The 15,526-nt window shown below is 38.7% G+C and overlaps 1 protein-coding gene across 8 annotated transcripts in view; it reads left to right on the top strand.

The window, feature by feature from the left end:
* Positions 1–15,526, top strand: part of akap6 (A kinase (PRKA) anchor protein 6) — a 168,444-nt gene that overhangs the window by 143,999 nt on the left and 8,919 nt on the right. For all 8 annotated transcript variants that reach the window (XM_048974096.1, XM_048974095.1, XM_048974098.1 and 5 more), the window contains 2 exons: positions 3,629–3,841; positions 12,070–12,285. In XM_048974096.1, the coding sequence (XP_048830053.1) occupies positions 3,629–3,841; positions 12,070–12,285 (429 nt within the window). The remainder of the gene's footprint in view (positions 1–3,628; positions 3,842–12,069; positions 12,286–15,526) is intronic.

Here is a 15,526-nt window from a genome sequence, read left to right as displayed (position 1 = left end):
AGTCAGGCATTGGCATCTGCTGTGCTGACACAAATTGTGAATTAAATGAAATTGATGTCCTCTGTCGTATATTTATGAAGACAGACCATTCTCTGAAGTATTCTGCTTATGAAGAATTTATGATTGCAAACTGTTCCTGAACAAAATAAAGTGGCAATAAATTCCTTTTTTGTAACCCGACCCTCCAAGGGCATTGATTTCACCTCCTGCTGCCGCATTTGTCACAGCACAAAAACAATAGCTAAATCTGGAATCCATTGAGAGCTTTCAAATTATCAATATTCAAATGAGGAGAAGCGAGAAAGGGGTCTGGATTGGGAGGGGGCTGGGGTGGCGGCGGCGGGGTGGAGAATGCAGACAGTGTCCTTTGCTGAGAGTTAAACACTTTGTAAAGTAACAAAGGGACACTTATCAGGCTTTTCAGGGGGAAATTATCGACTTCAAAGAAAACCGTTTAGTCAAATGAGCACAGAAATGTTCATTCTCTGGTACCAGTCATCTTACATGTGCTGTTTCATATTCCAATAAATAAACAGGAGGGGGGAAAAATGCTGCCATTTTTTAACACATACCTTAAACGTTATTTTTAAATGTCATGAAACGTGGAGAGTGAAAAATTAATGTAATAATTTTTTTTAAAAGGTACATATCGTATGTCTGATGATTTTATATTCTTTGTGCTAATGTCTGTGTTTTGTCATTGGGTGCCTAAAACACTGTAGATTGATTCATCTCCTCTCTTGTCCAGTAAACATATCTTTAATTTCTAAGTAGCACCAACATGTTAATAAAAATAAGTCATTTTTAAAAAATGCAAAGGGGAAACAGGAATTACAAAATGGTTAATTGATGCTGTACTTGGAAATAGCCACTTCATTGCTGCTCATAATCACATATGTTTCCATTACAGCTACTCACAGGAGCAGCATACAAAAGAATGACAATTATACCAAGCAGCGTGTATTTTAATTGGATAATGGTGTGTTGTACTGCTGGATGGCTTGTCTGAATGCAGCGCCTCACCAACTTTCTATGTCAGAAAGCTTGTTTCCCAAGCAGGTGGGAGCCCGCTGGTGCCCAAATAACACACATCCACATCTCAGCATGGAGCACGTCTTTCTTAAAAGCAGATGAAAATGGGACACCACACCCCCTCTGTAAAATCACTGGGAAGTACATTTAACGTTTGTTTTCATTCCGTAAGCATTCTAAAAAATAAAATTCAGCAATGCATTTTTATGTCATGGCTACGTTTCAATCTATATATGAGGGGTGATCACTTGGATAATTATCCTGTACATGTTTTTTTTTATTATACGATAAAGATTTAAAAATTTTCATTGTTTTCATTTACTTTGCTTACTTTTATTATTCCTTCATTTAGATGTCATCGTTAGTCATTTTCTCAAGTTTTAAAATTCTGTTGATATATCACAAACTTTTTTTCGTATTTCTGTATGAAGTCGTTGCAATGTAACCTCCCAAATCCTGCCTTATATTCTCCAAAAATTATAAATTAACCCTGGTGGACAGCAAATGTAGGCGTGACTGCATAGTGTTTCAGGACCCGGAGATTTTGTTCCCTGTAGAACAAAAGAAATCAATACACATAAACTTTAAAAAACTTTGTCAAGCTGGTATACTCAGCTTAAACAAAACGAAAAAGCAATAATCATTTAACTACAATATCTTTTAAATAAATAAAAGTAAGAATGCATCACACATATCCACAAAAAACTATAAATACAATTTTAGCTTTATATAGTTGCTGTTTAAAATTTGAAACATTATGGAACAGTATCAGGATGCAACATCTGTATATTCAGTTAATTTATGAACTCTTTATATAATTATTAACTTTTGATGCACTAAGTGAACAGAAAAATCATTTTTCCATTTTTCTGCTGTGCCTCATTATCACAGGTTGGTGGCTCATGACATCACAATGACCATTAGAATGTAATATACACAGATTACGAGCTCCTCTCTGTGTGGATGCACTCTGTCACACGTGGGTTCTCTCCAGGTACTTGGGTTTTATTACACAGTCCACGACATGCAGTCAGGCTAACTGGGGCACCAGGCAATAGTATATGACCTTGTCTGTGTGAATGTGTCCTGCGATGGACTGGCATGTCATCCAGGCTGTGCCACAGCCTTGTGCCATGCGTTGCCTGGGATAAGTTACAAGCAACTGTATAGCACTGACCAGGATAACTGGTTAGAAGATGGATGCAGTGGTGTCAGAAGAAGTTTGGTGTTGGGGGAGACCTGGAGGTGAGGGGGTGCAATGTATATTGTGACATTGCAATGAACAAAATAGTTACATAGTGAAAGGATGCAATGTAAGAAATATTTTAAAATAATTTTAGAATAATAAAGATTTCATCATTTAAAATAAGACTCATACAGACTCATTGTCTCATGCAGGACTACATGCTAACCACTGCACTCCCCTCAATTTCCAGTGCCCCAGGAGGTAGGGAAGGAGGGAGGGAGGGAAGTAGCCAGCAACTTATTGATATGTATGATGTTAAATTGGCTTGATAATACATTTTTGGCATGAACTGTGGTTGACTTAGTAGGTTTGACAAATATTTAAAAATATAATCTACTGAATCGTTTAGTGACATTGGCCCAAAAAAAAAAAATCCAAATTATCCTGATGGATTTAATCCAAGGGTGCATCACATCAGATACATCTTAGGTTAGCAATAACAATTTTGCTTACTAAAATTGACAAGCAGCTAGATATTCTGGTTGATAACTAAAGGAAGGAAAATCTGCAAAAAAATTATAGCCACTCTGGCTTTCAGATTATTATTATTATTATTAATGAATAGATATATTTCTATTGTATCACAGAATTGCGCAATTAATTAAAAGGGTAAATGGTAAATGCTTTTATTTTCAGCCATACTTCAATTTACCAAAGCATTGCACAATCTGGTAATCCAAAATTGTATATAACCTACTTAGCACATACTATTCTCAGCTAGCTTGTCAGAACTCTTTTATCTTTTTCCAGAATGCTTGTGTATAGTGTAATACCCACAGGGTATCTCTCATGCCATGCCTTTCACTTCATTGGCTTTTGCTTCTATGTTCAACACACCTCCATCAGCCTCAGTCCCTGCGCTTGGCTGTAGTGTTTGAAGTGTGCAAACAAACAAGCAAAGAAACAAAGGATAATTTATCACAGTGTGGCCCTACATGACAACTGCAAAGCATTGGGCATTTTTTCCCAAGCCTTAGCCTAGGGATTCCCTGCTGATCCAATTTGCCAAACCACTTCTAGAAGGATGTATAAAAAGCCAGCTGCACTGAAGTGAGATAACAGAGGTGAACACAACATAGAACATATAGAAGACAGAACCATTAAAGTGGCTAAATAAGTATAATGGTCATTTTTGTAAGTTGGTAAGATTCCAGAGAAATTCAATTAAACATCCATCAAACCATTTTATAACCTTTTGTCCTGCTTGGCATTTGTGGGGGACCTTGATCAATTAAAAATGTTTGTTACAGTATATGTACTGTAGTAATGGTGGTTCTGTATTCGTGACACTGATTTTGTTTGTCGGTCGGCCTATGCGGATGATCCTTATCTTGTTTGTTTTTTTATTAGGCGACCCTGGGAGAGCTCGCGAAGCCCCCCAGCTCTGGGAGCCCTGCGCAGCTCTCGCCGGCCCTGCTCTCCCCAGAGACAACCGGCATGCTGAGGCAGCTGGAGACCCGCATCAAAGAGCTGAAGGGCTGGCTGCGCGACACCGAGCTCCTCATCTTCAACTCCTGTCTCCGGCAGGAGCTGCAAGACGACAAGCAGCTCCAGTACTTCAAGGTAAAGAATATCAGCACATTCTCTAAATAATTCTGTCAGCAAATATACCCTATATACTTAATCACACAAAGATGTCACTATATGACTATAAACTATATCAAACATGAGTTTATATTCAAATAGTTACAGTTTACCTAGCTAATGATAGGGAAATGATAACTGTATGTCTTACATGTACATGTACAATAGTATTGCCTAAGAACAAAGTTTTTCTGCTGTTTACTTTATAATCTTAAAAATATGTCACGTCAGGGTACCATTTAATGCTATGGATGTAGGAGGAGCCTTAAATTGTATTTCAGTTACTGCCACCCAAACAAACACCTCTAAACCTTTCCAAACAGGACAATCAAACACCTTTTTAATGCTGATGTACAATTTACTGCTGTTTATGTTAGACATAGGTATTTAACATAAAATCAAACTAGACAGCAAAGAGATTTAATCAAGCCATGTCAAATAACCGGTAGCGCACTGATTAAATTTTCTGTACTAAGTGACAAAGAGAATAAGCAGAGAAATCTATTTAAATGTATGCAGAATAAATGATGTCTGTTGGAGGATAGTTTTATGAATACTTGACTTTTCAATGAAAGTTACACTGTGTACAGCAAAAATGTGAATAAGAACCAAATACGTACATACATACATATATATATATATATATATATATATATATATATATATATATATAAATTTGAGAACTACTCACTGGAAAGAAACATCATTACATTGAAAAGGAAAAAAATAACTAGCATGTCTGTTTTGAAACATAGCTTTTGCTTCTCTGCTGGAATATGCATTAACTCTGCTGCTGTAATTTATAGTGCTGCTATTAGTGTTGCACTAAAAAATAGTGTTGCTCTAAAAAATAAATATAAATTGGGTAGAATTCTGAACAAAGCACTACATAATTACCAATGCAAAATATGTTATTAAGGTTGTGGGTTTTATTAAAAAGTGGCATCTTTGAGCATTATTTAATAACAGGCACTTGCAAATTGAAGGTCATTTAAGGTGTCATTGAGAATCAGAAGCAAACCTTCCCTAAGTACCTAACACAAGTGTCAAATGTTTCACACAGAATTTTTCAACTTGTATTCTGCATGAACATACTGAACATCGACACTCATCCGAAGACATCACAGCAATTAAATTGTTTGGTGTGCTCACTCTTACAAGCAAACATTAGTTTTCAGTTGCAGATCCCCATTGAAGCCTAAATTGTAACGGTAAAGCAGATGACTTTACAGTTTAAATAACTGCATGGGCAGCCCATGTCCAGGCACCTTAAAATTCCGCATTCACTTTGGCCCATATTTATTCTTTGCCAAATGCTATAACATACGCCTGTACATTGACACATTCGATCTCCTTTCTTTTGCATTATTCAGGGCAATAGTAGGGTGCATGAAATAGGGTTCTGAGAATGAATGGATCTGTAAACAACATATTGTTAAGGAATAGCCAAGAAAGTAATGAGATCGGAGAGAAAGGATTGTAATTAAACGAAAATTAAATGAAGGAAAGGTTATGGAAATTCCCAAAGTCAAGATGCTGTAAAGGACCAGCTATGTTATGTTTTTCTTCTTCGGTTTATCTGTTTGTTTGTATATTTGTGTAGAGAAACTGTCTGGAAGTTTTTTAAAAAGTTTGCTTGTTGTTGCTTTGCTTAGTTATAATTATAAAGTTACTTGCACTCAGCACTCTCCTGCCCAAATGTAACAAAATCCTGTATTTTATCTGGCATTTAATACCCTTTGTACAACATACTTGATATTTAATGCTGAAATGAAGATCTCATATGTATGAAGTTGTAATGTTCAGTTCTGACTAGGCATTAGTTCATTGCTCAAAGTATTCTTTTAAGTACAGCAATGACTTCATGTGAATGACTTAGTGATTTAGTCCCAAAACTCTTGCCTGGGTAGCACAGGAAGAGTTGCATAGGAAGAATCTGTCTGGAGATTTCATGTTAATTCGGGTTATGTGCTACATAATTAGCTGAATGGTGGCAGGGAACATGAAAATAATATTTCACTGTTTTCAGGAAGCGACTAGCAATAAAGCAACATTGAAAGCTAAAGCCAAGTGTTTTGTAATCACACTGGTGACAGTGCTCTTCTGTGCATAGTTAACCAGTTAGCACTACAGATGCTACAGCTGCTAGCTGTAATTAACAATTTATTAATAATTAAAATATTTATATATATATATTCCAGCCAGGATGGCCCTCATTCACATCCCGCATTGGTGAATCCTGGCCATCCAAACACCCTTTCAGTCGATCATGGTTTTCCCTCCTCGGACTGCTCTCAATAGGTCCTCACCATGGTTGAACATAAGCACCCCATAAGCCTTGCCATTGATTTGGCCATCGTCAAAGTCAACTCAGGACTTTACCCCTGCAGATGTCTTCTGCATTCAAGTAGATTATGAGTAGCAAATCTAAGCTTACCGTCTAATATACCCAAGGCCTTGACACAAACCGTTTTCATGAAATAGTCAACATTATTAATTTCATTTTAATGTTTTGGCTTTTCAGTGAATGTGAATGGTCTTCCCACAGAGTATTGTAAATGCAAAGAGGGAACCATGATAATAAATTATAATGTTATAAAATGATAAAAATATGTCTTTTAAACATTTAAGTCCATTAAGAGTAAAGAGTAAATACTGTATAGGTTTCCATCTTCCAACCACATATTTGGTATTTGGTCATGGGTTAATTAAATATTTAAATATAACTGAAAATATAATTTGTTACATATTATATAATTTATTTACACTGTCCAATGATTTGGAATATTATTACTATCTAAATTATAATTAATTCATTTACCCCTCAGCACAAAGTATATAAGTATTATAGCTGTAACAGGATGCCAGAAACATGTTCAGTTGTGGATACGAGTAGCTTTCCTCTGATATGCCTCCATTGATCTCACAATAACAAATAGTTTTGTTTTACCTATAAGCCTTGATGAACTCTTTTAATCTGTGTTTTAAGTGGATTATTCTGATTATGTGTCACTTAGGAACAAACTATTTTATTTTTCATTTCTTTCTTGCCATGTTGCACGTTCTGCCGCGTATCATCAAAGCCATTTATTGTAATCTTTGCAAACACAAAGAAATACTGTAAACCTTCTTCTAATTTAGTTATTTGATAATTATGTATTATCTCATCTGAATTGTTATTATTATCAGTATTCCCTTACTGCCGCAGTTCATTTTTCTCCTGGAGAAAGATGAGCAAGTTTCATACAAAGTGCATTCCTTTGTTGGATGCGCCAAATCCCGTCACCTGGGCATCAAAGAAATCAGCTGTGACACTCCAAGGACCAAGGCTTCCACTAGAGAGTTATCTTTGATGGTACAGTATCAGAATTAACTGATTTGAGACCTGCTCCAGGCATAATCTTCTTATGGAAGGTCAGCTGCAATCTCCATTCTGTCCCAGTCCAAGACCATCTGCAGTGCCCCTCCAGCCCCTTGACCATCTCCCAGAAGCAGGGACCCAGCTTGGTTTTCATACTTCTCTTCCAGCTAATAGAATGTGACAGCACAGATATAATATCAGTGCTTTCTCATGATTAGACACTCCAAGTGCAAGTACAAACTGCATTAGGCTGCAGCAAGTTCTTGCATTTGAAAGCACTGAACGCTGCATTAGATCTTCATCGTCAGTTAATGGGGAGCAGACAGGTGATGGCCGGGAAAGACTCGCACAATACAAGGAAAATTGCCAGACTTGACAGGGCATTATTTTCATTACACGTCTGCAGAGCAGTATTTCATTTATAGACACTAATGAGAAAATGTCCTTATTGATTTTATTATTATTATCACGTGCTGATTATTTGCTTTCTCACATTAGATAAGTGTGCCTCATTCACAAAGCATTAGTGTGATCTCAAATTAGCACATAGGTTTTGTTTTGTGCAAAGTAATTTCAATAACTCTTTGCCTGGATTAGACACTGTTGCGTAACTATATAACAGGTAGCTGTGTAGTTTGCATCAGATATCAGATTTTGAATATCAGCTCAAGCTATTTTATGAAAAGCCAACATGGTAAAATTAACATGTTACATCAATCATGTTAATGACTTAATTTGCTGTAATATCTGTGTAAAAGCTGCAGGAGAAGTAAATCACAACAAGGATAGAGCATCGTGTACATGTGTTACCATTTGGCACAGAACACTGTCTAATGTCTGCCCTACTTTGGAGAAAGTCGTGTGAGCATGTGTAAGTGTATGTAAGTAAACTATATTAATGTTTAAGGCGGGCAACATTTTAATTTCTCCGAACCACATAATTGATCTATCACAATTATGTCTCAATAACCAAGATTTCTTTAGAGAAATACATTTACTTGTAAAATAACTACAGGAGATTGTATTGCTTTGTGCTTTAAGGATACAATACAAATTAATTACAACCAAATTACTAAAAACTGTTTAAACTTATGTGCAGCATTCTAAATATGATTTTTGGGAATAAATAGTCTCTCCGTACATTCATTAGACTCATTTGCAATAATTAGTCCTTGTGATTTTAATTGACTTAATCAACAAATATATTTAATCAGAGGTTTCTAATTAATGGTAATTGATTGCATATCCAGAGGGTTACTGTCTTTATAAAAATTCAGCCCTTCTACCACACTGCAAAGTATTTTTTTGCTCTTCCTTGTTTCTTATCCACATTTTTAAAATGAACAAACAGTAGGAGCTTTAGTTGTAGTCTAGAAATGGTCTAGCAGAGTAAAGAACAGCACACCAAATGAAAAGGAGTAAGCCTTTCAGTCCATCTGAAGCTTTATACACCTGCTTATATTGGATTTTTTTTTATAATAATTCAGTGCCTTGCTAATTTCCTTGTGGTCCACAAAGACTTAAGGGCAATCACACAAGCTCAGGTACGCATTTACCCAGAATGCTGTTCTCCATGGGTCCCATCCTGGGGCCTTTGATATAGGTGTTGGTGCTCTGCTGTCTGAATTCTACTCTGAATGTTCCTAACCTGTGAGTATCCATTACACTATATTATGTAAATTATGCCACTTGAATATAGATACTAGTTACTTGACATAAGTTTAATTTGAAAATAATTAAAGGAGGATTTCAGTCTTTCGGACCCTAGAGAAATTGGAGTATTAACTAATATGATGAGCCCATTTTTTTCTATGCACTACATTCGCCACAGTAGCGTTGCTGTAGAAAAAGATATCTCTGTCACAAATGCATATTTACTGTTCTATTAGTGGTGGAGTCTGATTTCCAGCCCTGATACCTGTGCGGTCTAGAGATTAATATTGTGCATGAGATGGATCATGCCTCACAATAAAGCAATGAGGCTATTGGAATGAGCTCTCAGGAAATAGTCATCTCTAGCACTCCCCAGATTGCGTTACTACCATTGCATATTACCTGCCAGCTGATTTTCAGATACCTTTATTAAAAGAACCTGAGAAATATCCCATTAGTCTGCTGTGGGTGAGCCCAGCTCCTGTGCTGGATAGACAGCAGAGAGTGGCCAGCCTTGCACTCACACCCAAGACAAGCAATGGTCCTGTAAGGCCGGCTATCTGCACACCACCAGCAAACTGTACAGCAATGGAAAGTGGCTCACTGGAGAAATCACTGGCCACTTTAGGTCTGCACACCACCCTTCCACCCTCATGTATTTGGGAAGCTTTTGAGCAAATATTGGCATACCGTATCCAAGGCTCTGTGTCAATAAAGCAGAACTCAATAGGAGGAGAAGTCATTTTGTGAAACCCAGCAATGCAGAAACAATGAAGCTGTGGATTTCTGGGAGTTTGGAAATACAGCAACATAATCTGCCTTTCAGATTTAATGGCATAGCTTGTAGTTTCTGTGCCTTTTAATCTAACGGAGTGGACTGGTGGTATTGATCAAGACCTGGTAATCTGTTTTCCACTAACATACCTCTAAATACATGGAGTGGAATAAGTACAGTCAGACATAAATATTGGGATGCACTTTACATTGACCTGCTGTGAAAGTCTGTTTATATGAAGAATAAATCATTATGGATGATAAGGTGAATAATCTGATCTATCTAAAACAAGGACGGAATGGAGCTACCAAAGAGCCTTTGGATATTTGTAGAAGTTTGATTTTTCAACCAGTTTTGCGACATTGATCAATTTATTATTATGATTATTATAACTGTTGTTATTATTAATAATAACAACAAAACAGCATCAAAATAACAACAATGACAATAATAAAAATGCATTTTGTATAACACAATACAAAAAGGTCTTTACAAAAGATATATTAAGTAAATATTGTCTGTGGCTGTGCGGCTCTGGCAGTATTTATATCTCTGTTTATGTGTGCATGCAGGTGTATGTTCGTTTTTGATGTAGAAGCATTTGTTTTCTTGTTAAAGCCTTGGTTGTTTCATTTAGGACCCCCCCCCCCCCCCCACATCTTGTTTCAATTTATTGCTGGCAACAACTTTATCACTATGTACTGTGCCTCACTTCCTCCTTCCCCAAGAGGAAACCATTGTATTTTGCAATCACATTACCTGTTTAAAAGACAAAGGAACTAGTAAATATATGCTAAAACAGGAGAGGAAACTGCTGAGCCAAAATCCAATTTAGATGTAATAGTGTTTAATATTTATTAGGAAATGTAACGGAATGCATTGCCGAGCAAGGGGATTTACATAAATTGTACTCGGAATGTTTTTGTCCTACAAGAGCAGCACAGGAGACAGTGCAATAGTTCTCTTCTTGCGACGCCATTGCATATTTAAACAGGTATCTCCATACACGTATTGGATCATCAGCATTTCTAATGCGGTGCTGAAAAATCTGGATCCCCCCCCCTTTATTTTTCTTATAAAAAAAAGAGGCTCATGTTGTAGCATTTTCATTACACGTATGTCAAACTAAGAGAAGCAGGCGCCTGTGTGGCCACAAGGAGCAAGCCGTGCCCTTTTAATATTTAATATTTCACCTGTTTATGGGAGGCATAAAAGTGGATGGTGCCTTGATTTACATCTTCCTGACATAGCAGCGCTGTCACGGAGACCTCATCAGGCTGGTGGGGCCAACACCGCTCACCCAGAGTGGAGGCAGCAGGGAAAAGGTGGCTGCAGAATTAGGGCAAGTTGGGGAGGCATTATTAGAAAATGCATTATGGCAGCAAATAGAATAATAACCCCCACAGCTATACTTCAGCATTAATTTACCTTAAGCTATTTGTCATTTCCCTTATTTAAAATTCCAGAATATCAAAGTCATGCTGGTTATTTCAGGGATCATAGAATTCTATGAATGATATAGTTATAATAATCTAAATAACTGCACAGTGGAATACATCAGTAAACATAACATTGTTTTTGTTGGAGTGAGAATCCAGCATTCCTGTGCAGATCCGGCAGGGTAGTGAGATCAGTGTTCCTGTTCTCCCCTGCTACTTTATGTCTGTCTAGAAGTACACTAATCAGAATAAGAAAATTAGGAGTTAAAAGTTGTTGCCGTATATACAACTTTTTACTGCATTATTATATTAAAATAATTATGGTTCCCAGTGCAGCTTGTGAATCTGATATTCAATATTTTGCTGAACAGGAAGTACATTCCATAATCATTTACACACCTTTAGGCTACATAATTAAATTGCTTGTCAGTTTCAATAAGCTTTACAAACTATAGATACTCACTGCTATCTTGTTATTCATGCTATAGCCTCTTCCCTTGATTTTTTCCAATTAACCAATGGTCAGAAAAAGGGAACAACAGAGCATATTTACCAGTAAAAGAAACAGAACAAATGTTAAATGTTAAAAGTTAAACTACAAATCTTTCAAAGGAATAAATTGCAAAGTTCTGGGAGGTTTAACAACCTATACTGCATGAGGTAAATCAGTTTGTGATTTAAATGTAAAGTATGTATGATTTTCACAGTGGAGTGAAATATAAATTATTTTAAATTTCAGACACTTGTTTTTAATGTCAGTTGTATACTTTTTTATGGATTTATACTCTTTCTTTGGAAAAGCAAATAAAAATTGCTCCAAAATGTTTTACCGGGAAGTTTTGGGTTTTTCTGGAGAACAAATGTGGCATCATATAGATAAATAGTCTGTTTAACTCAATATAAAATGTTTTCAAATTACTGTAGATCAAATCAATTTTTATTTGCTGAGAAGGACAGCACTGTTTGACTCTCTCTCCAGTCTCTGTGCTCAGAAGTGCGAGGGCGGCGCAGGGGTGTGGCCTCTGTGTTGCGACTGTGCCAGAAGCTACTGGAGGAACAAGAACCTGCCGAAGCCGAGTCTGAGCGGCAGGCCCTGCAGCTCCTGATGGTCAACCTGGAGCGCCGATGGGAGGCCATCGTCATGCAAGCCCTGCAGTGGCAGACACACCTTCAGAGGGCCCTTGGCACTGAGCAGGTACTGTTCCTATGGCAATGACAGACACACCTTCAGAGGGTGCTTGGCACTGTGCAGGTACTGTTCCTATGGCGATGGCAGACACACCTTCTTATGGCCCTTGGCACTGAGCAGGTACTGTTCCTATGGCGATGGCAGACACACCTTCATATGACCCTTGGCACTGAGCAGGTACTGTTCCTATGGCAATGGCAGACACACCTTCAGAGGGCCCTTGGCACTGAGCAGGTACTGTTCCTTTGGCAATGACAGACACACCTTCAGAGGGTGCTTGGCACTGAGAAGGTACTGTTCCTATGGCGATGGCAGACACACCTTCATATGGCCCTTGGCACTGAGCAGGTACTGTTCCTATGGCAATGGCAGACACACCTTCATAGGGCCCTTGGCGCAGCAGGTACTGTTCCTGTGGCGATGGCAGACACACCTTCATAGGGCCCTTGGCACTGAGCAGGTACTGTTCCTGTGGCGATGGCAGACACACCTTCAGAGGGCCCTTGGCACTGAGCAGGTACTGTTCCTTTGGCAATGAGAGACACACCTTCAGAGGGTGCTTGGCACTGAGCAGGTACTGTTCCTGTGGCGATGGCAGACACACCTTCAGAGGGCCCTTGGCACTGAGCAGGTACTGTTTCTATGGCAATGACAGACACACCTTCAGAGGGTGCTTGGCACTGTGCAGGTACTGTTCCTATGGCGATGGCAGACACACCTTCATATGGCCCTTGGCACTGAGCAGGTACTGTTTCTATGGCAATGACAGACACACCTTCAGAGGGTGCTTGGCACTGTGCAGGTACTGTTCCTATGGCGATAGCAGACACACCTTCATATGGCCCTTGGCACTGAACATGTACTGTTCCTATGGCGATGGCAGACACACCTTCATATGGCCCTTGGCACTGAGAAGGTACTGTTCCTGTGGCAATGGCAGACACACCTTCATAGGGCCCTTGGAACTGAGCAGGTACTGTTCCTATGGCAATGGCAGACACACCTTCATAGGGCCCTTGGCGCAGCAGGTACTGTTCCTATGGCGATGGCAGACACACCTTCAGTGGGCGCTTGGCGATGAACAGGTACTGTTCCTATGGCGATGGCAGACACACCTTCAGAGGGCCCTTGGCACTGAGCAGGTACTGTTCCTATGGCGATGGCAGACACACCTTCATAGGGCTCTTGGCACTGTGCAGGTACTGTTCCTATGACAATGGCAGACACACCTTCAGAGGGCGCTTGGTGATGAACAGGTACTGTTCCTATGGCGATGGAAGACACACCTTCAGTGGGCTCTTGGCACTGAGCAGGTACTGTTCCTATGGCAATGGCAGACACACCTTCAGTGGGCGCTTGGCGTTGAACAGGAACTGTTCCTATGGCGATGGCAGACACACCTTCATAGGGCACTTGGCGCAGCAGGTATTGTTCCTATGGCAATGGCAGACACACCTTCAGTGGGCGCTTGCCGATGAACAGGTACTGTTCCTATGGCGATGGCAGACACACCTTCATAAGGCCCTTGGCGCAGCAGGTACTTTTCCTATGGCAATGGCAGACACACCTTCAGTGGGCACTTGGCGATGAACAGGTACTGTTCCTATGGCGATGGCAGACACACCTTCAGAGGGCCCTTGGCTCTGAGCAGGTACTGTTCCTATGGCGATGGCAGACACACCTTCAGAAGGCCCTTGGCACTGAGGATAAAAAAAGCATTTCAGCGTCCTGATGTTATTAACAGATATTCTTATTCTAATTAGCATTGTAATATATGTGAATTTAAATGCTCTTTAAAAGTCACCTTTGTTGTTTTCTTTTTTTGTGTTACAAAGCTTATACCTGATTGTCTTCCTTATATCAAAGTGTACGTGTCTCTGTCTGTGTGTGTTTCTGTGGATTATGTTTGTATTACATTGTGGGGACCAAATATTCCACAATAATAGATCTCTGCGATGATAAACACCAGGTATTTTGTGGTTAAGTTGTGGGGACCATTTTTCAGGTCCCCACAAAGATCTGTGAATGTAATCAAAAAATTTAAAATACCAAAAGCCTCATATTTTGTTTGTTTTGTTGAGGTTAGAGTTTTCCCCATAGAAATTAATGGAGAGTCTCAACAGAGATATATTTAGAAACCTGTGCCTGTGTGTGTGTGTGTGTGTGTGTGTGTCTGTGTGTGTGTGTGTGTGTGTGTGTGAGAGAGAGAGAGAGAGAGAGAGAGCGAGCGAGAGAGAGAGGGAGGATTTTGAATATTCTCCCCATGTTCTATGCTGCACTCAGTTGTGTTAAATAAGTTCAGTTTATAATTTGCTTGTACAATATAGAGGTGTTCATGGATGTTAAAGTAGTTTAAGAGACCCAGTACAAAGACCCTGGCCTTAGGTTGCTCTCTTCCCTTGGGAAACTGCGAATATGTTTTTGTTTTACCAAAAAAAAAAAAAACATTCTAAAAAGTCATATCATAGTCAATTAGTAAAATCACAGGTAAATAATAAAATTAAAATACAAACTCGGATGCTGCCATACCATTTTTATGCATGCAGATCGTCCTGCAACTTTTACTAGACTTTTTTTCCTCCTTTCTTGCCTGCCTCCCAGCATCCCAAAGTGACAGCAGCGTGCAGGTAGAATTGTTGCTGTTACCATATCAAAAAAAATCTTATCGCTGTCGGCTGTGTTAGAAGCTGCTCCATTGTGGGAGGGACAATTTGCAAGACATTCTGGGAGTCTGACCTTGCAGATCTGCAGAGCAATTTTATGTTTTGAAGTGTGCGTAACAGGAAGAAAAATGCTTGGTTGTTTGTTTACAAATAAACACTCTTTGCTGGATGATAAAACGGCAACTGTGCTGTTTAAAATTCAGTGCTGGAAAGTCCTACAGGGCCCTTTTTCGATGGTTGCAGTACACTAGAGAAGAAAATATATGATGACAGTATGTTTATTCTTTAAAATATCTCCTGGAGAGTGCTACTTTGTCAGCAATGGACATTTAGAAAAATGGGAGAAGTTTTTCAGCTTGGTTATTTCAAGAATGGTTATCTATTACTGTTAAATTGAAAGGTCAAAGAAAGTGTTTTTATATCCACAGTTATTTTGTGGTGGGAAAGTCTTAATTGTTTGGTAATCAGATATTAAATTTACATAGGGTTTAAAACAAAGCAATAAAATATTAATACAGATTATTATTATTATTCTAAATGTATCATTTATGTTGTAAAAAGTATTCCCAGTGTTACTTCTAATT

The sequence above is a fragment of the Brienomyrus brachyistius genome, chromosome 14 (assembly GCF_023856365.1).
Source record: "Brienomyrus brachyistius isolate T26 chromosome 14, BBRACH_0.4, whole genome shotgun sequence".
Lineage (NCBI taxonomy): Eukaryota > Metazoa > Chordata > Actinopteri > Osteoglossiformes > Mormyridae > Brienomyrus > Brienomyrus brachyistius.
This window is presented reverse-complemented; position numbering and strand designations above follow the sequence as displayed.